Source organism: Lampetra fluviatilis, chromosome 10 (assembly GCF_964198595.1).
Source record: "Lampetra fluviatilis chromosome 10, kcLamFluv1.1, whole genome shotgun sequence".
In the NCBI taxonomy this organism is placed as follows: domain Eukaryota; kingdom Metazoa; phylum Chordata; class Hyperoartia; order Petromyzontiformes; family Petromyzontidae; genus Lampetra; species Lampetra fluviatilis.
The window spans coordinates 5,847,437-5,875,436 of record NC_136284.1 but is presented as its reverse complement, the minus strand read 5'-3'; the positions used below and the strand labels follow the sequence as shown (position 1 = coordinate 5,875,436).

General features: G+C 45.8%; 1 protein-coding gene across 1 annotated transcript; it reads right to left on the bottom strand.

Annotated features, from left to right (window-relative positions):
• Positions 1-10: 10 nt before the first annotated feature.
• Positions 11-14,697, bottom strand: LOC144934368 (uncharacterized). The gene is made up of 9 exons (XM_078860052.1): positions 14,673-14,697; positions 13,518-13,808; positions 12,680-12,832; positions 11,375-11,485; positions 10,758-10,925; positions 9,683-9,752; positions 6,728-6,924; positions 5,211-5,437; positions 11-4,661 (listed from the first exon to the last, which is right to left on the bottom strand). The coding sequence occupies exons 1-9, from the start codon at positions 14,695-14,697 to the stop codon at positions 510-512; spliced, it is 5,394 nt and encodes a 1,797-aa protein (XP_078716178.1). The 3' UTR covers positions 11-509.
• Positions 14,698-28,000: the final 13,303 nt, after the last annotated feature.

The window sequence follows — 28,000 nt, the reverse complement described above, 5'->3', positions numbered from 1 at the left end:
GGGTTTACTGCAAAACTTTATTTACCATTCTTTAAAAAAACACGCAATTAACCTTCAAAAATATTAAATGTAACTAACTGTCCTTATAAAATAGTAAATCTAAATCATGCAATTACTATGATACAATATGGTACAAATAGTAAGTCCTTTCAACCAAGGTTGTTGAGAATATACAGGTATGTACATGATTCCAACAGCAGCTGCAAGAATAAATTATAACATCGCTTTCAAAACAATAACTTGTGGATGTGTGAAAACCACCCAGAAAATAAGTAACCTAATATGGCAAGAACAAATGCATACTTTTAAGTTATAAAAATACTATAAGATGTATTTATGTAACGCCATTCAAAATAACAGCGGCATCAAAACATACACCACATGCTTACATTTTTTACATACAGTACAGTATTTGGAGAGAAAAAACTTCCATTATAAAATAGCACAATCACCTAAAGGGCATCTCACTAATGATTATGAAGTGGTAATATGCCAGCATATGCCACTTATTACAGTTTGTCATTCTCAAGCAGCATTTTAGTGTGCGGCTTGAGTAGAGTTCTGTGGATATTGGCTGGGTCATCTGCCGAGAGGTCAACAAATACACATTCTCGGAGCAGTCGTGAGGATTCGGGGGAGGTACTTCCCAACTGTCCGATTTGTTGCCTAGTCGAGTCCCTCGTCCTCTGAACTTGTACGGGAGATGTGCCCCGATCCGCGGGAGACGCCCGCTGCACAGACGTTGCCTTGCGCTCGTCGTTTGCCCTCTCCCTCGGCGGGTCCTTTTTTGATTTGCGCTTGCAGCAGAAAATCCACAAAACTACAAGCGTGTTGAGCAGCAGTCCCAGTACCAGCGTCAGAACGGCGTACGACCACCAGTGGGTGGAGGTGGCCCTGGCCGCGCCCGCAGCTTGAGCGATGTTGAACGTGCCCTCGGCTCTGCAGGACAGCTGCCGTTCTTCGCACACGCCGACAGACGCCCCGGAATGGCTCCCGCACACGTTCACCCCGACGCAGTTTAGCAGCTGCTTCGAAACGGCAGGAGGATCTCGCAAGTGGCTCTGAGTGCTTCGTCTGAAGCTCATGACTACGTCAACGGGCCCATGTGGCTGATCGATGCTGTCTTTGATCTTGATCTGCAACACCTTCTTGTTGAGCCATTGGCCAATGTAGTCCTTCCCGATGACGGTGCTGAAATTGATCACTTTATCGAGCTCCTTTCGAGTAGACACGAGTGGCGTATCAGTATCCCTGTCAAACTCAATCGTTATGATGTCGCCTCTACTGAAAAAGTCATGAACTGGAATTGGAGCATCATTCACGTCAATTTTTGTTACCTTTGGAGTTGCATCACTAAAATGCGCAAAATAGAGTTCAATTGGATTGTTGGCGTGTAGTTCGTTATATTTGACAAACTCTGTTACATGAACGCTTGTGTCTTTTGAAACTATGTTGATTAAAAAGTCATTGCGTATAATGCGTTTAAATAAATTATAGGACTGTGAATATTCTACATTATATCCGTTAGATGAGTCAATGAACAACGTTAAGTCTGTTGACACTGGCATGGATGTCACGTTGCTTTGATAGTTCTCGAAATAATCTGATATCTCTTTAAATGTCTTCAAACCACCCGAGGCCTTTGTGCTCTTCAGCACAGAATTCGAATCCATGTGTATATTTGAGGACCCCACAGTCACATCTTCATGTCTATTCAAGCATTGCAGTTTTCTGACAACAAAGCCAGCTTGAAGGATTGCATCTTTGTCAACAATGTCACCCAGGTTTGCATTGCAGAACTCCAGTAACTGCGACTCGGAGAGGGGCGGTTGCAATGCGATTGTGATCATGGAGAACTTCCCTAAGTAACTCCGACCTCCAGACACGATCAGCGAGAGTGGCACGTGGTCATTTTGCACAACAACACCTGTGACTTTGGGGATGGTTAAACCCCAGGAGCCCTGTAAAGGTGGGGACCGGGAGACGGTGTGAGCAGAGGACATAGACGTTGTTGTCAGACAATATGGAGACCACCCAGATGCTGGCAAAGGATCATCATTCACAAATCCTCCGCATTGCCCCACGTCCCCTCTAACTGTAACCAAGCACTGGTCTATCCGATTGCTGTTGAACTCTGAAGTAGTTACATTGAGCACGACGATCACAAACTGCTTTGGTGACAGCCATGTGCCAACATAGTCTGACAAAGCAGGGTCCCAGCAGGTTGACAGATTAAACATTTTATCTATGTCTTGTTTGGAAACAAGTTTTCCTCTTTTTTGCAGAGGCGGTAAGTTGGTGTCCATGTCAAATTCTACAACCATCATGTCTCCGTTTGAGATCTTTGAATCAGAGTGCAGAGCGGCGTTTTCGCTAGATTTGGTTAGTGCGGGAATCGCTGTGAAACTCACAATACTGGGGCCGGGGTTGGTGACCTGAATGGAGACACTGCCCTTGGCACAGGCGCGCTTTTTTTCTGCCGACGTCCTATCGCAGACTCTGAAAGTGAACAAGTCGTATCCTGCACTACCTGCTGATGCTGTGTACTTCAAAAGGGGACGCTCCTCCTCATCTTCCAACTTTACAACTCCCAACTGCGGAGTCTCTGTGAGCATCAGGGAGGTAACGTCAAGGTCTGTCGTGCTGCTTAAGCCGTAATCGCTCGGGTTCAGACCGAGACCTAAAACAAATTGAGCCTGGGCATCATCGGGGTCGTACAGCACCATTCCTGGTGTGGAAAGGTGACCCTCAGGCTGGTTGTAAAAGAGCCAGCTGAACAGCTGAAAGGTGGTGCTCTGATGTGTGAGCACAATTGCCGACAGGGGCCGAATTACTGGAGGGTTGTTGACGTTCAACACCAGTATTGTGAGTGTGCCCATCCCACACCCCGGTCTGGTGCCACTAGCCTGGAGGCCAGACATGCGATGAACTCTGACTTGGTTTGCCTCTCGTTCACACGGCGCTGGGAGCTCCGACTTAGTGTACAAAGCCTGATCGGCGCAAGGATCACAGACCATAAACTGAATGAGCTCTGGGCCCACGTAGCCCTTGGCGGGGCTGAACACCAGTGACGCTCCCCCATTGCTCGAAACGTGACTTCCGGAAGGCAATGTAAGGTTTTCCTGTTGAATTATCCCACCGCTGATAACCAGACTAAACGTGAGCTCATTTGCCGCGTGATCCCTGTCACTGAAATACTTTTGCATGTCTATGACTTGCAGGCTGTTTTCTAATACTTCGTAAGTGGCACTTTCACACACTGGTGAGTAATTCACCTGCAGAACACTGATGACTAATATTCCGTATATGTATCCTCCATTGCCATCCCTGTCCACCGCATAGTGCATTTTCTCCACCCCATGCTGACCTGATACCCCTTGGATGGAGATTATTCCAGAATAGATGTCGTACTTTACCCTTGTTATATTGAGTCCATCTGGAAGGATCTGAATGTGCTGAGGCTGCAGGTTTGGCATCTGTGTGGCGAGCTCGTGTACAATAGCAAACAACACTTCAGAGCCTTCTAATAGAGTAACGTTCATGACTGGCATGACTGACACCTTTTTGTTCAATATGAGGTCATTCAGAAGCAACATCTGGGTTGGGAGCCATTTTATCTGGAGACCTATTTCTAGCGTGTCACTCCAGTCTTCCCCATCCCATGCCTGCAAACTGATGTACCTTTGGGCAAGGCTTGGCCGTGGCGATGTGTTGTTGTACTGTAGGTTCGTGAGAATTTGTGTGTACTCGGAGGCACTGGCTTTCCTGCCATTGGCCTCCACCCTGGCCACTATCTCTATGCTGTATGGGCACAAAGAAAGAACATTGACAGAGAAGGCAGGAGGGATGGTCTTCTTCACACTCAGTGTTTCATGGCTGTGCTGGCCGTCTGATCGACAGTCCCACTCAGCTGGGCTTGTTGCCGGTGCGTATCTTACTTTTGCCCTGACAGACATCATATATTTGCTGTCCAAATCATAAAGTAAAAGATCGTTGAAAAACACTGGAGAAGGGCCGTGAGCTACATAAAAGTTGACAGACTTGATTGGCTTGGAAGATTTAATCACGGGCCGATCGTTGACAGATTTCACTGTTGCGTATGCCGAAACAACGACCTTTCCGAACTCCGTGTTGTTGCTCTCGTTGAAGTAGGAGATGTTGACGCCGCTCTGGCCACTCATGCCTGCGCTGCGGCCCGTGTTATCCCACGCCAGCATGCCCAGTGAGGGCCTGTCGGCGTGTGGCCTCCGATCCCCGCTCAGATCCAGCTCTGTGTTGAAGAGAGGCTTCGGCACAAAACGCACAGCGCAGGAAACGAGCAGGAGGACGGCGTTCTCAACAGACGTGCCACCGATCTCCGTCCACTGCCGTGGCTCATCGCGATCACCGGCGTCGCAGGAGAACTGCCAGCGACCATGAGAGTTGTCGACGGAAACGACTGCCACTCCGCGGTCATCCTTAGGGTCCGGGTCGGACCAGTGGCCCCAGATGGAATCGCGGATGCGCGTGCCTTCCCCTCCTGTGGATCCTTCTTCCGTGTGGCCCAGGGACAGCGCCGCGGTGTCCAGGCTCGGCGAGTGGTTCACTGGGGTCACTTGAATGAGCACCGTGCCCTCCCACTGGCTGTAGGCTCCAAATGGGGTGTACAGCTTCACGTTCACCTGCGTCACGCATGGGGTTTGTGGAGAGGATTGCAGCTTAATTGTTGAAATGCGCAAATGTTGCTATGTATTCGGTGATGCTCACCTCACTCGTATTAAAAAAGTCATAGATATATTATGATAGCATAACTGTAGATTGTTTCAAAGAAAACTGGAATCCAGCCAACTGGATTCTAGCTTAGGATTACTATTAGAATACTTTTATTGTTACATTCTTATATGCCCTGGGGGGGGGGGTAGACCAGTGGTGGATCGATTAGTGCAACTGCACGAAGAACCCAGGTGACTTGAATAAAATGTTTTGGCCATGGCAAACACCAGTGCCGAGTGGTCAAAACTGGTCCTGGTCACCCCCCCCACCCTTTACAAACTTGCACTGACCAGCATGGTGACATTTCGTGAAAAAGCCCCCCCGTAGACAACACGGCATGTGGAAGCCTTCATCCAGAAGTGGATTGACAAAGTGGTTGTAAATTCCGATTCATATTATTGTTATGGTATACGGTAGAGTATTATGAATGAAGCGAGTGAAATTAGAGACGTTCTTACCCCACGGGTGCCGGCCTTGCGGCCATCTGTGAAGTCCCAGGCCTTGAACCTGAGCGAGGCCCTGCCGGTGTAGTGCAGGCGCGGCACGAAGCGCAGGCGGTAGAGTTCATTGGACCATTCCTCGCCCAGAAGCATCGCGTCCATGAGCGCCAGCGATGACTCCAGCGCTAGCCACGTCCCCCCACCATCCGCACTGTACTCCCATTGGCCGTTGGTGTTCTCCACATCTGGAGGACACAGTTTGTGTTCAGTAGGATTGGAGTATGCTCGTCGAAGGATCGATCAGGGTGATGATAATAATCATAAGATCATTATGTGCAAATTTTTGGGTGGAATACTTGGAGACTTTGTACAGATGGAATCCCAGTTTTGTAGGCTTGAGCTGCAGTGTGGTTAAGAGGTGGCAGTAGAGCTATTAATTTTTTCATTTGCACATCCCCGTATGCATGCATTTTTTTTCTGGGTGCCATGGTTTCCTTCCAGTTGCCAATTATGAATGCAGTTGGCCAAACATCTCAAAGCAGGACCCTCCTGAAAATAATCTTGAGAATTAGTGAAGCTTTTCTGTATAAATCAATGTTTATTATTGTTATGTATACATACAAAAATCTAACATAAACCATCATCAGGCCATGATCTATTGCAGGTTGAAGGCTTCTTCAAGCTCTCACCATCGATTGTGGTCATGCAATGCAACAATACATCGAACTCCTGCACATGATCTGATTTCTTCACAGCACCTCCGCAGTGGAAGTCATCTTGGGCGTGCTATATTATTTGACCACCACTCCATCAGTAGTCATCATCTGTTCGAGTCAACATGTTCTGCCAAAACCCATTTTCTTTTCTTAACAGTCAATATGATATATCTAACCGAGTTAAGCTCTCTAAAGCATGGTTCCTCTTTCCGTCTCACAGAGTATTTCAAAGCATGCAGCTCTCCATGTTTCTTAGCATACTTTTCCCATGTCTCACATATCTCATATGACACTCTTTGTTTTGTTTAAGTTGCTTGGACACTGTTTTGTTAATGCTTGTCTATGTGTGCAAGGTGCATTCCTTTTTGTAGATGAATCTTGTGGACTCTTGGTCACCCATGGTTATTTCTGAATCTGAGGAGCGGGATTTATCGTTGCCCTGGGTTTATCATCATAGCAAGCAGTCGGGGTGGCCTGAATCAATGTCACCGCTGATTCCCTCTAGATTGGGTTGCAATATTTGAGGTACAAATTACATACCAGGAAATATCGTAGGAGGAAAAATATCTTGCAATACCGGAATAGAGGTTAAGTGCATGTAAATGCATTGTCTTGAGTGGAGTATGTTTATGCAATTGACATTAACTGGGACTTTTAATGCAGATTTCCCAGGTCAGCTACCTCAAAAAGTGTACATTCTGGGAAGTTTGAGTTCGAGACTACCTCTAGCACTGGGCCGTGTCATGGTACAGCCACAATTAACGAGCCGTCTAGGCCACACACATGGCCAGGAGGTTCAGGACGTGTGCGGTCATTCACCTGTGACAGCGACGCCGAGAGCCTGCGCAGGCTCAGTGACATCGGGGTCTCGGCAAATGTCGAGTAACAGTGTGATGGGGTCCCCTGGGGGTGCCAGGGAGTCCTCCGCCACTGTGCTCAACCACAGCGGCTCGGGGGACACCCATGGGGCGTCGTTGACCGAGAGTACCACCATGGTGATGGTGAGCATCTCGCGGCTGTTGGATATACACGGGACAGAGAAATGGACACACAGATGGACAGGTCAGATTGGACTTGTGATTTCAGTGTGTACACCAAGGCAGCCAGCGTTCAAGGGTTTGTGATAAGGATGCTGTCCCCCCATCCCCCCTCCCCATTTTAAGGAGCCACGGTTGGCTTCACTTTGGCAATGTAGGGACTCTCCCACATACAGGATAGCAGACCTGTTCACATACCATGGCAGGGTTCGTGTGGGACAAGCCCTATCTGGTTCTGTATCTATGCAGTACTGGCTGCAGCTGTGTGTATGGGATTCTGCCTGCCTCCACTGCTTTTTGCTAGTGCTCAATTCACAACGGCTAACGCAAGCTGGAACGCATTTCGGTTTCTGCCAGCTGGTTGTTTTTGTTTTAAAGGTGAAATCAGATCGGCTGAAAATATTGCCTTGTTTTTTATTTCTCACCACACACTGATTTTTCCTTTTTGCTACATGATATATAAACACATGTTGAGTATTTGAATATGTGTTGTATGATTGTAGAATGGAAAACTACTAATTGGTGTTTTATTAAGCATTGTTTACAACAATAGTAAACCATTGAAATGATTTTTATTTCATAATCAGCCAAAGTCTATTTTACTACTGGATGAAGGCTTCCGCAATTCGCCGACGCTCACAGTCTCGTGATATCACAATCTACCTCGCTTCTGCGGATGAGCTGATCCCATCACTCCATCTCCACAGTGGTGGTCCTTTCAGCGTATACCTTTCCTATGGCTAAGACTCCGTTATCAGTCTCGACCACCGGCGATCATCCGTCCTAGAGATGTCTCCTACCCAAGTCCACTTTAAGTTTAGTTTGTTGTACTTTTCCCGCACCTCCGATTAGCGCGGTTGGCGATGTACCATGCAAAAGAGGTTCAACATACATACATGACAGAGAGCAATACAATATCTCTCATGTGCATTTGTTATCTGATCCATGTGTTACTCATTCTGTCTCTCAGTGTAATTCTTAACATGTACCTCCAGATGCTTCTTTGTTCCATTTTCAGCATCTGTTCCATTTTATTTTTCAGTGTCTACGTTTCCAAGTTATATGTTATAGGAGGTGATATGCACTGCCATATGAATGCCTCGTTTTTTATATGATCAAGGTCAGTGTTCCAAAAGTGTTCCCGAGCTGTGGCGTCACGAGGGGGGTGCGGGGGGTGCGGACCGCACCGGGTGACACCATCAGAGGGGGTGACACCAAAATGACTGTCTATAACATTTTTTTGTGCAGTGTTTCAGCAGCATTTTTTAAATAAAAAATATCCCAGTAGTTAGTTATAACAACACAATTTTTCGTAAGCCCAGCTTACATGTAGTGTATAAATATACCTACATGGCTAAAACTCTATGTTTATTTACTTTTGTAACCTAATGCTCTCCGGTCAGAGCTGTCATTGTTACCCAATTACAATGACGCTTCGAATCACGTAGTTTCGTCTGCACGCGCTACAAGCACGCGCTTTGTTTTCGTCGCTGCTGGTGTTTTTATAGTCGCTGATTTTGTCAAGTTTTCTGGTGTTTTAGCTACAATATTGTGGTAATTAGTATTTGTGAACCTATATCAATAACTGTTTTGAGAATGAAGTAGTAGCTACATCATGGGACCTCATTTGCCAGTACCAAAATGTTGTTGCCAGAAAAAAGGGGAAAACCTATTCTCAAATGAAGTAGTAATTAAAGGAAATATTGTAATTTAAAGGTGTAATTAGAATTTTGCTAGTTGTTTATGCCACTACTATTGCCATTACATTAAGTGATAATCGGGAATTACGATTTACGAGTAACATTAGTTCAAAATATATTTATAAGGATTCTATATGGTCTGGTACGGGCGGAGGTCCATTGGGGGTGACACCATGAGTTACGCACTGGGTGACACCAACCCTAGTTACGCCACTGTTCCCGAGTGCTCTTGTTCACCCTCTTGAATGTAATACATTTGATCCCCGCCCGCCTTCAGTAAGTGCCCTATTTCGATGTGTTTTTCAATATTGCGTTCCTCCCACAGATATCTCCATTTGATAAAGCCCGCTTTGGGCCACCACAGAAGCAGAAAATGCCAGCCTCAGACCAGCTCTTCCCAACTGGTTTCAGCAGGGAACATTGCAGCAAGCTGTGTCTCAACCTGACGGTAACAAGGTGTTACTGCTGAGTCTGGTTGGTGAAAGCGAGTCTGTGGCCAGCACTTTCTGCTTTTGTGGAGCTTTGAAGTACATTTTATTATGTATACAACACTAGCAATCGTCATCAAGTGAAAAAGATATTCTAAGCAGCTCTCCCGCTATAATTTTCACCTGATAACAATTGCTTGTGTTGCAATCGAAACGTCGTGTTATTGTTATTATTTGTATTATTTGGTCTATCTACGTGCCTTTACCGAAAGACCCAAAGAATATGAATATACAACTACTGTCTCAATCTTTTTTAAAATATATAACATTTTCTTGAATGAACTCGTTTTAGATGATGTTTGTTTTACTTATATTTGGCCAAACTTTGCATACTTGTTTATTATCTTATTACATCGTTTCCTCAAACTCATTTCCATTCGCTATTGTCATGACTATGATTTACAGCACACATATGAATATAAAATATCAATAATGTATTTTACACTATTTACACAACTCTGCTGTGGCTCAAAGCAATCAGATATAATCTAAATGCTACAGTAAACATTGCACGTGTGAGTGGTAAGAGTGCTAGTTTCTGGTTGGCACCTGAATGGGCAAGAGTCATCCACAAATGTGGCGTTCACCATCCCTCCATCTGGGACTGAGGCAGTGTGTCCTGCAATAAACAAGCCGTTAATGTACAGTTGTATTACATATGTTCAACTTCTTCTTTCGCACCGTACGGAGCCAACTGTGCCAATCGGAGGTACGGGGGAAGGACAAAAAAACTAAACACAAAAAGCAGTCCTAAATAAAATAGATTTAAATACCGCATTTGGGTGAAGCGGTCGTTACCACACTGCATTGCAAACCCAATGACCCAGGTTAATTTCCTGGCAACTGGTAACATCAGTGGCGAGTGATGTCTACATTAATTTCTGAGCCTCCTCTCACTTCACAAACTAGCACTTACCAGCGTGGTGAACTATCGTCAAGTAACTTCATGACCGACAGCGTGAGGAAGGTCGCACCCAGAAGTGCATTGACGAAGCACTTCATAATTGCTTATTACTAGAACGGCTACTTGCGTTGTGGCCGAAACGTCGTGAGAATTATTTTATTATGTTTTATTTTTATTATTTTATTATTTCAATTCTACGTGACTTTACCGAAAGAACCAAGAAGATGAATCCCTGCAGTCACGAAAGCTTTAAATCGAAAAATAGAATATAGTAATCTCAGTTTATTAACTGCGCATAGTATTGTTCAGAAGCAGTGGACCTCAGGACCATAATTTTAAAGGTATCATTAACGTGTCTGTCTCAAGGGGAAATTAATAAGTAAACAACTATCGTTTTAGCTTGGATGGGTGTCATTGAAACAAGTTGCACCAATCGAACAAGAGACATTTCATTGCTCTATATTTTCGTGCTAAGTACATTTCGAAATAAGTGTATTGGTATGAGGAATCACTCTATTGCAAATAAAGCCTTCAATCAAGTTTTGCATAAAATTTAAATCTCCCATTTTATAAAAAAAATTCTGCCTGTCCATTGTAAGCCAATCACAAATGAATTAAAACAACATAGCAATCTGACCGACCTGTGGGCTATGCACACTGGAGAATCTAAAACGTGTCATTCTGTTTTGTGAATTGGGTCCGGTAAGCGAGCATGCGTACCGGTGCTGTCCCACGCGACGACGCTGACTGTGGAATTGCCATTGAAGTGTGGCGCGGGCAGGAAACGCAGGAAGTTCCCCCAGGTGGCTCTTAGCGCCACAGAGCGGCGGAGCAGCGTTGAACTCCGGTGGAGTCGCCTATCCGGACCGGAGCTCCCCTCCGACATGGCTGTGGGGACCCGTGGTCAGGTCAGTGGATGCACAGCATTCATACAATACAATTACAAAGGTACTACACATGGAGGGTTGGCGAATCACACAAATGTAAACTTCCCGTCCCGTGGCCGTCTAAGTGCCATACCCTGGCTCACCAGGAGAAGACAGTACAGCAAGTGGACTAATCGCCGTCTGTTTCCATTTGTACGGGAATAGAGTGTTGCCTCTTCGCATGCGTGGGCTTTTTCAGGGCGCTCCGGTTTCCTCATACTTGTACCACTTGTATAATCTCATTATTTGGCTGAAAACATCTTAAAATAGAAACCCAATGCAAAACCTTTCTTAAAAAGCTTCCTATGACTCACTGTGGGCTTTCCTGGATAAATAACTTAGTGTTACATAAACACACAAAATAAGAATTTTCTTGTAATAATAACCTCGAAGCTGAGCTGCTTTGCGTACCTTTCCAGGAGCCGGGCCATGTGAGATACTCCCATTGTCCGTGGCTGTTGTCGGCCCCCACAATGGCGATGCCCAGCTGGTCCCCGGTGTCCGTGTCGTTAATTAAGCTACCTGTAAACACATTGGAAGGCTTGTTAATGAAAGCCATGCAATTGATGCCCCACATCCGACTGTCACGTGTCCACCCTGACCAATTAACCGCCCACACCCGGTGCGTTATTTGTGCGTTATGGTGTAACTTGTAAATTTTATATTGATTCTCAGAAAACCAGCCTTTTCACATACAGTATGGTGTTCATAATCTCCCGTACCATCGTTTACTAACTTCTATAGGACAGTGAAAAGTTTCCCCATATTTACAGCATTTTGCGTTTTATTTTATCCAATACTATTTTTTTGCATTATGGTGTAACTGTAAAATTCTATAGATATTTACATATCTGATTTTTTCACATATCAGCCTATACCTCAGAGTTGGATATGCGATGTTGGGCTATATACAGTACATATATGCACACTTCCGATCGTAAAAAGAGCATTTTTTGGCAGATTAACATTGGTATCAAATATCCTTTATTTCAGTTTTTTATTATCAGAATTATAAAAATAATAATTATGGAGAGGACCTATCATGGGCCCTACCCTCACCTACCCTCAGGCATGAAGGTGACATGAGACAGAGAAAATGATTACATCACAATTTGTCTTACATTTAACATTGTTTACTTGGGAGTTGTTAAACAAGAAAGCAATGCGTTCTGTTAGCACCTTCCCATGCTGCAAATGAAGGGTATACATAATCTGGTGTAACAATCTCCCTTTTTACATAAAATAATTGAAATAGTTTTGACCAAAACATTTACATTGAATAAAATACTTCCTTAACTACCTTAAACTTACATTTCAGACTTTAAGATATAAGTATTCATAGTATAATAACCATGAAGTGGCTTTTTACTTGTGCGTATTATTTACCAATTAGGACTGTGATTCAAATAAAAAAGTAATTGTCCACCTTTCTTCATAAGGGAGAAATGCTCTTTCATACAAAGCCATGATGTCGGACGTACTCAGACACTAACTTTTCCATCCACACTAGATTGGTGACTGCATTCGCTCTAATACGTCATACCAGTGATTTAATCCACAAACAAGTCATCCTTTCTCAAACTATAGATTAAAACACCTTAAAAATAAATGACACCTCACATGTATTATTTAAATGATTTTGAAACGTTGACTGTGAGGCTGCCTAATTTCCCAAACTACCCACCCACATGCACGCTAAGCTAACATTGTGTTTACCAAAGAGTCCAAGAACGGTGTGCGGGACTTGGCTCCACTTGTTGGCGTTCTCCACTGTGTAGAGCGTGTGCAGCGGTCCGTGGTTGAAGAACGGCGAGCGGTTCGTGAGCCGGATGAGAACCGTGGTATTGAGGGCAGCGCTAACGCGACCGCCTGCACCCGGAGGGAACGTGCTGAGGTGAGTTTCGCGTGTTGTGGCAACATTGTACTTCGAACGGTAAACACTCCGAGGGGCCTAATGAGGGTGATCATTCACGGATTGATTTGATCCAATTTTCCGTCTATCCAGCATGTGCTGTTTTTTTTTTCATGGGTCACGAATTACGCTGGGGCTGCACGCTCCTTTTAATGTTTTTATCCCAATTATATGTCTGTTTTACAGTCGGCATCAAATAATGACATAAAGACATTTCTGTTTGGAACTCGCCTAGCAAAGAGTGCACCAGCCTGTATGGAAGAACGGTTTCAAAAGATGATGAAGTTACACACCTATCTGTGCAGTCTCTTCAATAGGGCTCTTTACCCCCATGAGCAGCACTCCATTTAGATACCATGCCAAGGTTGTTCATAGAATATCAATCAAACTCACATTTTTATTTTTCAGAGATTAAATATGCCCAAGTAAGTGAAAAGTGAAATTCGGTACGATGTTATATCTCACTTGGTCATTGGCGACCAGGCTAAGGCCATCATTCGCTACACTTGGGAATACCAATTTAATCGCAAGTGGGCGAAACCTGGATTCGAACTCTGGATCTCAGCAGTGCAGCACCGGTCCGCTGACACGGCAGGGGCCCCCTACGCCACCCAGCCATTTGTACCCGCGCCGTCTCCTGACCTGTCCGCACGGCGATGACGTGGACGTGGCGTGGCCGAGGGTCCGGGTTGTGCTTGAGGTTAGCGTATGTCAGCGCAGCCAGGGCCCTCTGGTAAGCGTGGGCTCCGTTCAGCTCCAGCAGGGTCAGCGTGCCCTCGGACGACTGCACCCAGGGGACGCCGGGGCCGCCGTCCTGGCCCGTGGAGAGGACTTCTGCCTGCCCGTCCACTGCATTCAATATGGAGGCCTGACCGAGAAAGAGAGATGGTTTGGGCCTGGTTTTTACGTCTCTGCGTCTCTTTGTGTTGAAGTCTCACTGGAAATTTCGCTGCTCAAGAAATGTGCATGCGTGGAGGTGACGTTATGCAGTGCTTAATTTCAGCTGGAAAAGTCCAGCATATTAATCCGCAGATTATTTTGACACATGCCACATCCATATTGCCAATATCATATTATTATGGATAGGCAAACGTTGTACTTTAGTGGGAGTGTCTTATGTTGATAATCACTACTTCTGTGGTTGCAACATTCCGGAAAATGTTGAGTGAGAAATTAAGCCCTGACCATGTGGCTAATAGAGACCTTCATTCACTAATACTAACGATTTATTTGTTACTTGGGCATGGTTACTCAGGCAGATGATGTTTGCTAAATTTTATTTGCAATATATTTGGTGGTCGGAATAACTTTATTAAGACTGGGGGGGGGGGGGGTAGGTTGGGAGTCTTTTTTTCAATTTGATATCTGAATACTCTTAATGCATAGGATGTGCCTATATGTAAGCCTATAACTTTCGCCATTGGGTGTTTGCAGAAAGCTACGAATATAATAAATATCTCTCTCACGTTAAAGAGAGGCCACAGTATTGTCATTAATGTAATATATATGTATTAAATTCAACTACAAGCCTGGCACTCTGTTGGAAAGCAGCCCAGTAGTAACTTGATTCAGCAGTATCCAATGGCACCATATTACGCAGTCTGAAATAATTCCCAACAAGGCTGAGTTAATAGTAAACCCAAGAGCCCAAATTAAAGCCAAGTTGCCAGACGGCTCGGGTAAACAAATGCCGCACAATATTGTCTCATCTTACTCAGTCTCATAGCAGGCGCCCTTCATCTGTTATGAACTCGTTTAATTGTCGCTCTCGGGGGAGTCATGATACAGAAGCCTCACAGCTTTCCCCCTTAGAAGCATTCATTGCTGTTGCTACTGATGAACCAGATTCCGTTTGTTTTTAACGTTACATTTTCATACTTTCATTTCCCATTTTCCAGCCATTGTTTTGCTCCCCTCACATTATGTTGAATGTCGATTTTTCCGATGGTTTTGCTTGTTATTTTCGTAATCTCAAATGTATTTTTTTCCGAGTTGACAAGGCACATAATGGTATTTTAAAAATGCCATGACCTCGTAAAGCCAAAAATGTACTGTCCTCCATTGTGCAGTTCCTGACCATGTGATCCGTCAAGCCATGACCCGTCATTGTGTGTCCCGTCACTGCGCGACCCTGCAGTTGCTTGACTCATTATTTTATTGCCGATTGGAAACGTGGCCAGTTTTATTTCCGCTTGTGTATTTCCCCCCCCCCATGTAGCCGTTTGCGTGGCACAAGCAATGTGTTGCGTGGCACAAGCAATGTGTTGCGTGGCACGAGCAACGTGTTGCGTGGCACGAGCAACGTGTTGCGTGGCACGAGCAACGTGTTGCGTGTCACGAGCAACGTGTTGCGTGGCGCGAGCAACGTGTTGCGTGTCGCGAGCAACGTGTTGCGTGGCACGAGCAACGTGTTGCGTGTCACGAGCAACGTGTTGCGTGGCACGAGCAACGTGTTGCGTGGCACGAGCAACGTGTTGCGTGGCACGAGCAACGTGTTGCGTGGCACGAGCAACGTGTTGCGTGGCACGAGCAACGTGTTGCGTGTCACGAGCAACGTGTTGCGTGGCGCGAGCAACGTGTTGCGTGTCGCGAGCAACGTGTTGCGTGGCACGAGCAACGTGTTGCGTGTCACGAGCAACGTGTTGCGTGGCGCGAGCAACGTGTTGCGTGGCGCGAGCAACGTGTTGCGTGTCGCGAGCAACGTGTTGCGTGGCACGAGCAACGTGTTGCGTGGCACGAGCAACGTGTTGCGTGTCGCGAGCAACGTGTTGCGTGGCGCGAGCAACGTGTTGCGTGGCGCGAGCAACGTGTTGCGTGTCGCGAGCAACGTGTTGCGTGGCACGAGCAACGTGTTGCGTGGCACGAGCAACGTGTTGCGTGGCACGAGCAACGTGTTGCGTGGCACGAGCAACGTGTTGCGTGGCACGAGCAACGTGTTGCGTGTCGCGAGCAACGTGTTGCGTGGCACGAGCAACGTGTTGCGTGGCACGAGCAACGTGTTGCGTGGCACGAGCAACGTGTTGCGTGGCACGAGCAACGTGTTGCGTGGCACGAGCAACGTGTTGCGTGTCGCGAGCAACGTGTTGCGTGGCACGAGCAACGTGTTGCGTGGCACGAGCAACGTGTTGCGTGTCGCGAGCAACGTGTTGCGTGGCACGAGCAACGTGTTGCGTGGCACGAGCAACGTGTTGCGTGGCGCGAGCAACGTGTTGCGTGTCGCGAGCAACGTGTTGCGTGGCACGAGCAACGTGTTGCGTGGCACGAGCAACGTGTTGCGTGTCGCGAGCAACGTGTTGCGTGGCGCGAGCAACGTGTTGCGTGGCGCGAGCAACGTGTTGCGTGTCGCGAGCAACGTGTTGCGTGGCACGAGCAACGTGTTGCGTGGCACGAGCAACGTGTTGCGTGGCACGAGCAACGTGTTGCGTGGCACGAGCAACGTGTTGCGTGGCACGAGCAACGTGTTGCGTGTCGCGAGCAACGTGTTGCGTGGCACGAGCAACGTGTTGCGTGGCACGAGCAACGTGTTGCGTGGCACGAGCAACGTGTTGCGTGGCACGAGCAACGTGTTGCGTGGCACGAGCAACGTGTTGCGTGTCGCGAGCAACGTGTTGCGTGGCACGAGCAACGTGTTGCGTGGCACGAGCAACGTGTTGCGTGGCACGAGCAACGTGTTGCGTGGCACGAGCAACGTGTTGCGTGGCACGAGCAACGTGTTGCGTGGCACGAGCAACGTGTTGCGTGGCACGAGCAACGTGTTGCGTGGCACGAGCAACGTGTTGCGTGGCACGAGCAACGTGTTGCGTGGCACGAGCAACGTGTTGCGTGGCACGAGCAACGTGTTGCGTGGCACGAGCAACGTGTTGCGTGGCACGAGCAACGTGTTGCGTGGCACGAGCAACGTGTTGCGTGGCGCGAGCAACGTGTTGCGTGGCACGAGCAACGTGTTGCGTGTCGCGAGCAACGTGTTGCGTGGCACGAGCAACGTGTTGCGTGGCACGAGCAACGTGTTGCGTGGCACGAGCAACGTGTTGCGTGGCGCGAGCAACGTGTTGCGTGGCACGAGCAACGTGTTGCGTGGCGCAAGCAACGTGTTGCGTGTCACAAGCAATGTGTTGCGTGGCACGAGCAACGTGTTGCGTGGCGCAAGCAACGTGTTGCGTGTCACAAGCAACGTGTTGCGTGGCACAAGCAATGTGTTGCGTGTCACAAGCAACGTGTTGCGTGGCACAAGCAACGTGTTGCGTGGCACAAGCAATGTGTTGCGTGGCACAAGCAATGTGTTGCGTGGCACGAGCAACGTGTTGCGTGGCGCAAGCAACGTGTTGCGTGGCACAAGCAATGTGTTGCGTGGCACGAGCAACGTGTTGCGTGGCGCAAGCAACGTGTTGCGTGTCACAAGCAACGTGTTGCGTGGCACAAGCAATGTGTTGCGTGGCACGAGCAACGTGTTGCGTGGCGCAAGCAACGTGTTGCGTGGCACAAGCAATGTGTTGCGTGGCACGAGCAATGTGTTGCGTGGCACGAGCAACGTGTTGCGTGGCGCAAGCAACGTGTTGCGTGTCACAAGCAACGTGTTGCGTGGCACAAGCAATGTGTTGCGTGTCACAAGCAACGTGTTGCGTGGCACAAGCAACGTGTTGCGTGGCACAAGCAATGTGTTGCGTGGCACAAGCAACGTGTTGTGCAGCTCGCACTCGCCTGTATGTATGCCATTGTCCCGCGCTGGTCAAGAACTGTGACTTCTCCTTTGAACACGCGCACCGGCGACAAGCCCTCCACGAACGTGGCACTCGTTGCACCTCTGTGACTCAACACTGGCAAAAAGAACCATGGCATTGTAAGTGTTCATACTTTTAGTAGACGTACCCGTTATATTTCACGGGACACTCAAGACCTGACCTCAACATGATACTGGAAAAAGATGGATTCTAGCTTTTGAATGCAAAGCTTTCATTTTGTTGAAGTACATTTCAGGAAACAATCGGTGAATGTTTTTAAAAAAATGCAAGACAACTAAATTAAAATAAACGGTGTTGACCTCTTAAGTATAACATCTGAGACACCCAATTATAATTTATTTACATATAATACGTAGGTTTTTGCGACCACTATTATTCATGATAACGTTTTTTTGGTAAGATCATGTAAATGTGTCGTAAACCCATGTCCACCCGACACAGCCAATTATCAAGCCCACCGTTGTGTTGTAAATGCTCACAAACACATCGGTGTGCTGCAGTAGTCACAAATTGGCACGTTTTTGTCACGTGGCAAAACCTTAGTAATTGGCTGTGTCGGGTGGAGGTGGGTTACGACACATTTATGCGATCTAGCCCAAACTATTTTTTATCGTGAATTATTTACGTCGTTAAAGTCTGCCGATTAGGTTTACAAACACTGGCAGTTGAGAAGAAGAGACTTCACACGCAGAGGAATCGAATTTATTTATTTACTCTACTTTGTTGTATTTCCGTGAGAATTATTTTGCTGTCATTGTGAAAAAATATGTTTCGTTTGCGATAATCATAACAGTGCATACATTTTTAAGAGGCATTGCGGCCATTGAATTTGTGTTAAAAAAAATAAACACTGTAAAAACAACAACACTGCCTTGACCGTGACCCCTGTTCCCTGCCACTTGTTTCAAGGAGGAAACATCACACGTTGCTTATGTCAAACATTACCTTATGTCAAATGCGCTAAACGAGGAATTCAACAATTTTTTTACCTGTCATATGAGTCTAACCAGTAATGCAGAATTGTTCCATATGTACGCATTGTACGAACATATCTCAAGGCGCATCATGGTGGAATGTTTGCACTCTAAATAACCGGACCCGTAAAAAGTTGAATTTCTCCCTTACAAGTTAAATGCAAATTAAAAGCGTCTATTACGTACATTAAAATACAAACTAATTTAAATGTGCAAATATATACAATGCAGTCCTTACATTTAAAATCATATACTAACTTATAATATTGCAAAGTCGTTAAGCACGTTGTCTCTTATTTGTAGAATGACGGAATGGTTGGGGACAAAACACAAACAATACATTTTCCGACTCGTGAATTTCAAGGTTAATGTAAACATCCACACAAGACAAATGAGGGTGAGAAGGCTCGCTTACCTATTCCCGCATAGATGCCGTCACACATGAGCAGCATCACACACAGGATTCCTGACGGTCGCTCCATGGTCGAGTGGTGCCGTATAAATGGTAACGTCTTTTTTTTCTTCAAACACTCCTTTGTTGAAGCGTGAAGAAGAAGTCTCTGTCCCACTGGGAGTTATGGGGAAAACGCCGGAGAGAAGTCACGTCAGTTACACTACGGTGTTCTTTAGTTTGCGTGCAATGCAGTCGATTCTAAGTAACCCATGATAAATAATGAAGAGCTTGGCAGGAGAGTGGTGGTGTTGGTACAGTGGTTCTCACACTGCGCTATGAACCCACAAACCGGTTTGAATCCAGGCCATAGGTAATATAAGTGGAGGGTGATATCTTTACCGGTGCTGGGCACTCCCTACCCTTTGCCAGCCTGCACTGACCAGCGGGATGAGGTTTGGTCAAACAACCTCTACGACCAATACTGCGAGGGAACCTTTATCGAGCAGTGGATTGACAGAGGTGTGAACATATTCTTGGTTCTTTCGGTTAAAGTCACGTAGAAGGGAAACAATAAAATAATCAAAATATTAAACAGTAAAATTCTCACGGCGTTTCGACTGCTGTGTTGCAGTGGAAACGTCGTGAGAATTGTATTGTTTCCCTTCTACGTGACTTTACCGAAACAACCAAGAATATGAATCCCTGCAGTCACGAAAGCTTTAAATCAAAGGCGTGAACGTTTATAACAAACTTTTTATATGGTTAGTGCCGATTGTTTAAATCGGCATTATTGCACAAAAAACTATTTTCATTCCTTGATTTTAATTATCGTATTCAATTCTACTCAGAGACAGATAAACAATTGTTTTCGTTTAATTTTCTCATGACACATTTGTTAAGACATGAAAAACTGAGTTATACCATAAATGAATAATTTGCTGACAAAATGAAAATCACCGATGAGCTATTTCACGCCTCTTGTAAGAAGGAACACTTAGCCGTATGAAAATTAGAGCAATGGTGAGTGTAATTCTCCATGCATTACCAACTGTGATGATAAATTATGATAATTGTGCATCTTTTACATAAAAGACAAAGGTTTTTGTTTATAGACAACAAATATCTACAATTGTGATTTTACTTTACAGAAATGTTTAGCTTTTAAAGAGGCCATTTTATTTCAAGTCCATCTCCATAAGTCTTCAAAGTGTTTTTTTTTTACTCTAAAACTATGCCGCAATTGCGTCTACAAAAAATCCAAATACACAAATCGCGATGCAGTAGTACTTGAAAACTTACGACGATATTTTCTTGACAGATCTTCACAGTCGCTCGTCTTGCCGGATCATCTGGTGGCAGTAAAAGCCCAGCGTTGATCTCGGCACCGTGAGACCCAGGGAAGGCATCCCCGTGCCTCGGGGCTGCTTGCACGCCTTCCCGTCGGTCCGCGTGTCACCAAACCGAAGCTTTCCCACCAAGTCGTTTTGGCTTCCACTGGGAGGTATTCCGTAAACCGCACGCCGCCGCCACCGCCACTCGCCCTGGCAAGTGACAGCACGCGGTCCGCCTCAGATTTTAAACTCGTCCCCGGCAGCCAAGTGTGTTTGCACAATAGCCCAATCAGTTCATCTCCTCCGCCGCCTCTCCCCCCACACACCCGCCTCCTGAGTCTCACCTGCCATATGGTGCGCTTCTGTTGGCGGGGTGGAGGTGGGGGGGCAAGGCGGTGGCAGGAGTTGGGATGGCGAGAAACAGGGACCTCTGCTTCTTGCTCATAGAACAATCTTTGAGGAATTGTGCTGGTATTGAGTGATTGCGTTTTGAAATCGGAGGTTAAAACAACAGGACGGAGGGGGAAAAAGTACTGTATATACGCTAAACATTCAAATGTGAACGTAATAATGTGGTTGTTTCATTTGATACCCTTGGATCATATGACACTGATGTAGAATTCTCCAAAAGCAGACATCAACTTCGGTACTTTATGGTAACAGGGTTTACAATGTTTGCGGGGTTACTGATATTTGCATTCTTAAAACATTTTTGAAACAATAGGACATCCTGTAATGCAGGTCAGCGTTGTGCTACTTCTATTTTTAAAACAATGATATGTGTGTGTGTGTTCAAATGAAAAATAACTCAACATCCGCATGCAGACCTGAATTTATATTTTGAAGTTTTTTTTGACAGAAATGCGAGCACATGACAAAAAATATAGAACTGTAGCTTATTTATGTTTGGCTTCGTGTGTTTACAATATTTGATTATCTTCTGCAAATATTTTTTTAAATCAATCAATTTTATTGGATTGCAGCCTTGAGTTTTCCGACAATTGTTTTAGTAGCCACAGCACGGTGCCGTCTGCATTTTTAGACTCTCCAGCAATTTGTCTTACTTCGTGTGACTTACGCGGTTATCCATGCGCAGAGGAGTCCATCTTAACTCGCCCATCCTCTCTATTAAACACAGTTGTAGGCAACTGCTCCGATTGACCTCCAGGGATCAAGACAACATTTATTCCTTATGTCAACTTTAATCTGTGTTAACACGCACGGAGAATACGCCCATGTGGACGCCGGGTTTATGTTTCACTCCCCTCCCACCCTCCACCTCGTCTCTTAGAACCGCGAGCACCTGCTGCTCAGGTGTACGCTCAAACACCGAGAGACGGGCCACCCTCAAGACAAATTTCCCCGAAAATGCAAGCACCTGCCCACTAGCTCCCCCACCCCTCGTCCCGTGCTTTTCCTCTGCCTCCTTTGTAACCAATGTGTCAAATCATTTCATTCTCCCTGGCACCGATCAGTTTACACGTTTTGCACCGCAAACAATCACGGCTTACGCTGGTGTGTTAGTTTCGGAGCAGCTGACAACGTTATACTCCTGTTGAATGGGGTTTTTTGAGTAGCAGAATAAAGAAACAGCCAAAATGGGAGGGGCACAATGAACAACACAAAAGAGACAGAAGAGGGTGGAAGAGGTGACTTTACACAGCTGCCTTTGTGCAAAGTGAAAGTAAGGTGGGAGCGCTCGGCAGCCGAGGATTGAGTTTGTACGGGCACTGGGTAGAGCAGAAGGGGGGGGGGGTGCATAGCCAAGGGTTGCAGAGCCAAGGGTTGCACAGGAGTCACGTTTCACGCTGACATGAGGCAGCATGTGTCATTTAGACCGAAGCAGGTAATGAATTCTTGATGACTTTCGCAGACGCTGGAGAGTGTTCGTGCGGGCGGGCAGGGCTTTGCTCGTCTGGCGCGCATCTGATCTCGGCACACGTCGAGTGATTAGCGATCACCTCCGCACACGTGTCAATATGCTGGCTGGCCCACGTGGCACAGGTGCCATAAATCATTTGCAACATCTTGACTCAGGGCGCATACGCAACAAGGGTGCGCAAATCGCACTTCCCTGGACTTTCTTGACGCACTGGGAGCAAACTTTGGTGAGGACGAAAATATAAGAAAAATTAGCTAAACGTCGACGTTGTGCATCACGTTGAAGAGTTAACGGCGTGTCGCCGCGTGAGCTCGCGTGCCTATGATGAGCATTACGTGCATTTCGATGGAAATCCTTCACGGGATTTTACACCGGATTGTTTTCACAATTAATGTATGAAGGAAGGAAGGTGCGTGATGCAATGGACAGCCGATGCGTTCTGCACGTGTGCAGGGACGTGCAGGTTCGACGGACGTGGAGAGATGAAAGGTGGCACGGGCGGAACTGGCCCCTTCCGTCACGCTACGGGAGCTGCCCCGCGCGGCCCAATCGATTTCACCCTCGCGCCGCGAATTCTGCGCTTCCAACCCGAGATCCAGGACCACTGCAAAAACGATCGTGGCTCCCTCCAGGATGACACCGCTCGTATCTTTGATGGGTCATTGCGTGTTTAAATTACCTGTACATACTGTGCGTAATCGGAGCAGCCCGTGGTGCGATAGTGAGCAAACTGGGCGTTCTCTCTGCATGACGATTGAAGCCATAGGCAGGATTAGTGTAGTGGCCTAAAGTGTGGTTACTCCCAATTCTTCCAAGACGTCTTACCAGCGTGGGCCAGCAATGGTATGAGCAAGCATTTACTTTATTCAGGTGGAGTGGCATCTCAGTAGTTAGTGGACTATGCTACGAACCCGGTGACCTGAGTTTGATTCCCTACCACGGCTATCATCATAGGCGAAATATCTGAATGCGTCATGGGTTTCCCCCCTTCACAACCTGAACGGACTAGCATGGTAAAATGTGGTAAATACAACCCGTAAGAGCAATAAAGCAAAGGGATGCCCTCATCCGGCAGTGGATTGACCAATTGGCTGTAATTTACTAACTTACCATGTATATACGCTATTCTGCTTGTTTATCCACATTTCATACTGACCCTTCTGGCATGTGTTGTATGCGCAACGCATCCTGGTGCAGTCAAGTGATTGGTATTGATATTTTAATTAAGCACTCAAGTCATTATTGTGCTCTTTCAAACGCTCCGTCTCCATTGATCCGGAGCCAGTATTGCGGGGTTACCCATTCTGTCACTGTGCCGTCTACTGCTGCCTCACCAGGTGGTGCTCATTTTAGCAACACCAGAAAGATGATGATGGTGGGCTGAGTCGACTGACAGATTCTTGAACTCACGACCATAGGGGTCATGAGCTCAGTGCTCCACTGACTCAATTATCCTGGCTGTTATGCATTTTTAATTGGGCCAATAAACACACCAGGATGGTCGAAACATTGGATATTGTTTCTTCGTTCGCAATATATTTGGAAAGTGCATGCAACATAATAATGATTATGACACCCATATTAAACAACATACGATCGAACTATTGCCATGGCAGTGTGCTGATGTGTCTGCAGGTATCAGCTTTGTACAGTGCATAGGTAAATAATGGAAGTATATTTTAACATTATATTTTTTACAACAGTGTCTTCTTTCAAATGAAAGGCCCACTGATAGCTTTGCTTTCATGCTACACTTTGTTCTTTGGCTCAGCGTAAGCGGTTTTAATGGGAACGTATCTGGTTGTCTTTGCGAGGCACCATGTGGGTTCATAATGTTCATCAGTCGACCGGTCTAACGGTGTCTTTTTCACACATTTTTATGCGTATCATATAGCTGCTCAGTTCAGACAGGAATTTTATTTTAATATGATTTGGTTTATCGATTGTTTTATGATGATTTAGAGTTTACACTTAGATACTGGGACGAATATCCTTTTATTAAATTTTTTTTACTCCAAAAGTTTTTACTTAAATGTTTACAGTATATTCTTGGTTCTTTCGGTAAAGTCACGTAGAAGGGAAATAATAAAATAATAAAAATAAAACAATAAAATTCTCACGACGTTTCGATTGCAACACAAGCAATCATCATCAGCAAGCCAAACGTAGTGAGAATTGTATTGTTTAATTTTTATTATTTTATTATTTCCCTTCTACGTTACTTTACCGAAAGAACCAAGATTATGAATCCCTGCAGTCACGAAAGCTTTAAATCGAAATTTGCTTACAGTATCTTAAGACAACCTTTTCGGATTTTGAACGAACAATACTAGAATTGACAACGCCCCCCCCCCCCCCCACATTTATTGTAATTCCCAAATCGAGGTGATGTATAAAGCAGACAAGGCAGTGGCACCGTGGTTTACTGAGTTCGGTGACCTGAGTTTGATTCCCGGACATAGGTAACGTAAGTGGTTTCTGAATAGACCCGACTGACCTGCATAGTTGAGTATGGTTGAACAGCCCCCAACGATTGACATGGCATGGAGAGTACTTCACGAAGCAGTATATTGAGAATGAGTAGGAGTGCAATACACAAGTGTTACACATTCCAATATAATAGCCCTGGCCAGGTGCACGGGCCAAGTGTCCTGTCTAAAGGTTCTAACCAAGCTTTGGACAAAACCTCAGTATCAATCTTGCTGAATCTCTACTCTTAAAGTGATTAGAGGTGATGATCTACTTTTGTTTTTGGATGGCAACATTTTAATTCAGGTACCTTTAATTATATGTTTTGTGCTCCGATTAAGAACATTTCAGTTACATTCGAGTATGTCATGAATACATGTTTATTGTATACACAACCAAGATGCCTGTCGATACCAACAAACACAATCGAAAATGGTTGAACACAAGCGGAAAGTTCAATAAAAGACAACACTTGTTAAGTTTCACAGCACTGCCCCTGTTTACCCAAAAACAAAATTAAGAACAAAGCAGCTGATTACAAATGACGATCACAATCAATCCCGATGCCTTGGAGTGACGCCTGCAATTAGAGGGGCGCTGCATGTTGTGTGGGCAACTGTTAAAAACCATCAATTACGCATTCCCTTGTTAATCACTTCAGTCCTGCTCACCCCCTCCCCACCTCCTTAAAATGCCCTCCCAAAACAACACGAAACCTTTAACGCGCCAAAACACGTGCGCCACTTGTACGAACACGAGCAACATGCAAGAAAGTGCTCGCTCCACAAGGTGCCCCCCCCCGTACAACTCGCTGAGCGGAGCGCGCTCTGTTGTCGGGCACACGCCGAACTCAGCGGGGGTCTCCCAGCCGGACCTGTGAAAGCCATCTAAATCACGCGGCACGTGTTGCCCGGGCGCCCCCCTGTGATGTGACACACTCCACCCCCGCAGGTGGCCCCTGAACCTTTGGGGGCTCCGTCTGCTAACACAATTACCCTCGGGCGCCCCAGCCCCACTTAACTCCTCCGAGGGGCCACGGAGTTGCGGCCAAAAGGCAACACGGCCCGGTGGCCCCGAGAGGGAAGATTCCGCCTTCAAGACGACCGACGGCACACTCCAGAGCGGACGCAGCGGTGCGGGACCAGGGCAGAGGTCAGCCGAGTGAGGTCACTGAAGGCATACCTATGACTGTATAGTTGTGGTTAATTAATGGCTCTGTTAATTGGATAATTTCGGCGGTGGTTTGGTCGGTCTCGGCATAAATCCAGCGCAATCGACTCGTGTCCATTGCATACTCAATGAGAACATCATTAGCTATTTTGGCAATAGCATTGTTTTAAATACACGTTCATGATGTTTCATAAATATACATTTTATTTAGATTAGTATATATATTTTTTGCAGGATCAAGTGATGAAATAAAGAGGTGAGTGATTACAGGTCGGAATACTTTAAGAACATTTTATTTGATCATGAAAAGTGGGACTGGTGTGGTGTGGCGCTGGTTAGTGCACTGCACGATGAACCTGGCAACTTGTGTTTGATTCCCAGCCACAGCTTACATTGGTGGGGGAGTGATATCCGAATCGATCCTGGTGGTGAGAAATATCCGAACTCTGTCCTCCTATCAGCAGCCTGCACTGGCCAGCATCGTGAAGCATGGTCAAACAGCCACCACGACCATCCAGCAGTTGATTGACAAAGGAACATTATATTTACGCACGTAATCACGACTAATCTCTATGGAACTTTACACTCAAGAGTTTGACCTCATCCTGTGTTTATTGAATCAATGCGTGTTTGAGCATAATTAGCCTCCTGTGCAATCCCATTAAATCCATTATCCCTAAAGTGTATTGACATGAGTCTGGCAGCGACACACTCCCGTTGTTTGGAGTGAAAATAGACAGAGCGGCAAGCACAGCAGCTGAAGAGACAAGCACACGTGCAGGCCACATGTACGGTTGTTTTGGCAGCAGTGTGCAAATGCGTGGAGGTGGCGGTGGAACAACAATGCAGGGCCACATTTGTGGGAGGGTTTTTATGCATTAATTCTGCAACAAGCCTCATTTCTGGGATATTTCCACTGCTTATGATTGTGTTTTAATAAGAAGTGAAACTCGGAGACAGGATGAGCAATTCATATCACATATCCTGTTTACAGTGGCCTCTTGGATAAAGCACATGATCCACGGGGTCATTTAGGATGGGATGTAAGCGGCACACTGAAAATACATTACAGCACTTTCAATATTATCGTAACTTTATAAGTTAACACACTGTGAAGGAAAATGGCACAAATAATGCAGGAAATGTTGGATATTGTACAGTGTCTTTTTTAATACGAGAGCTTGATATATCGTTTTTACAACTGTTACATATTCGGACATATTCAAACTATATGTGGCATAACCTGATTTTCCAAAAACCGGAAAAGGTAGTTACGGTGCCAAGGAAAGCAACGTTGTTCACTTCTGCGAAGTTCACTGATCTGACAGCAATAACATCAAAGGAAACAACAAGTATAGAAAGAAAAGTGCTGAAAACTGTTTCATGCCCATTAAAACATTGCATACAAATACGACACGATGTTCTCTTCCATTTAACATTTCTCAGCTCCGGTCGTGACACAGAACAGAACCTTGTGCTGGTGAGTATTATGTAGGTTTTTTTTTTACATTTAGTATCACAGTACTTACGTTTTCATAAGGAAAAGCAAACCCAACTAAGAGCTTCAGAGCGCCATGCAGGAAAAAAAAACAGGTAGTCGCAGGAAATGTTCACGAACGGCGTTATTCAGCAAGCTGCTCCCCATCACACCTGCAGCCCTATTACATACTATATATACAACTTTTAGAAACACTATATATCACTTCATATTGTCACTGTTGGTGGAGTCGGGTCAAGCAACCACCGCAGCCAAATTCGCGTTTTTTTCAGTGGCATGACAGAGGGCTGTAAATAATTATCGATATTTAAGGTAGAGTGGTTATCGAGTGGTTAGTGCACTGTACTATGAACCCGGTGACCTGAGTTTGATTCCTGGCTTTGGCTTTCATCAGTGTTGAGTGATATCTGAACCTGTCCATAACCACAAGGGTGTTTGCAAAGTATTTGAGGAATTTTACATTTCTCAATTTACGTCAGCTACTGTCATCCTCTTCAGCTCGCTGTTACCTGCGAATCCAATGTTCAGTTTGTGAGGGGAGCATTTAATCCGGCATAGTTCACACATTTTACCAGTATGGTATTATTATTGTAAGTAAAGCAAACGTCTCGCTGAACAAAAGTACAATTGTTTTGATTGACACAATTGGAAAACACATCAGAGTATTT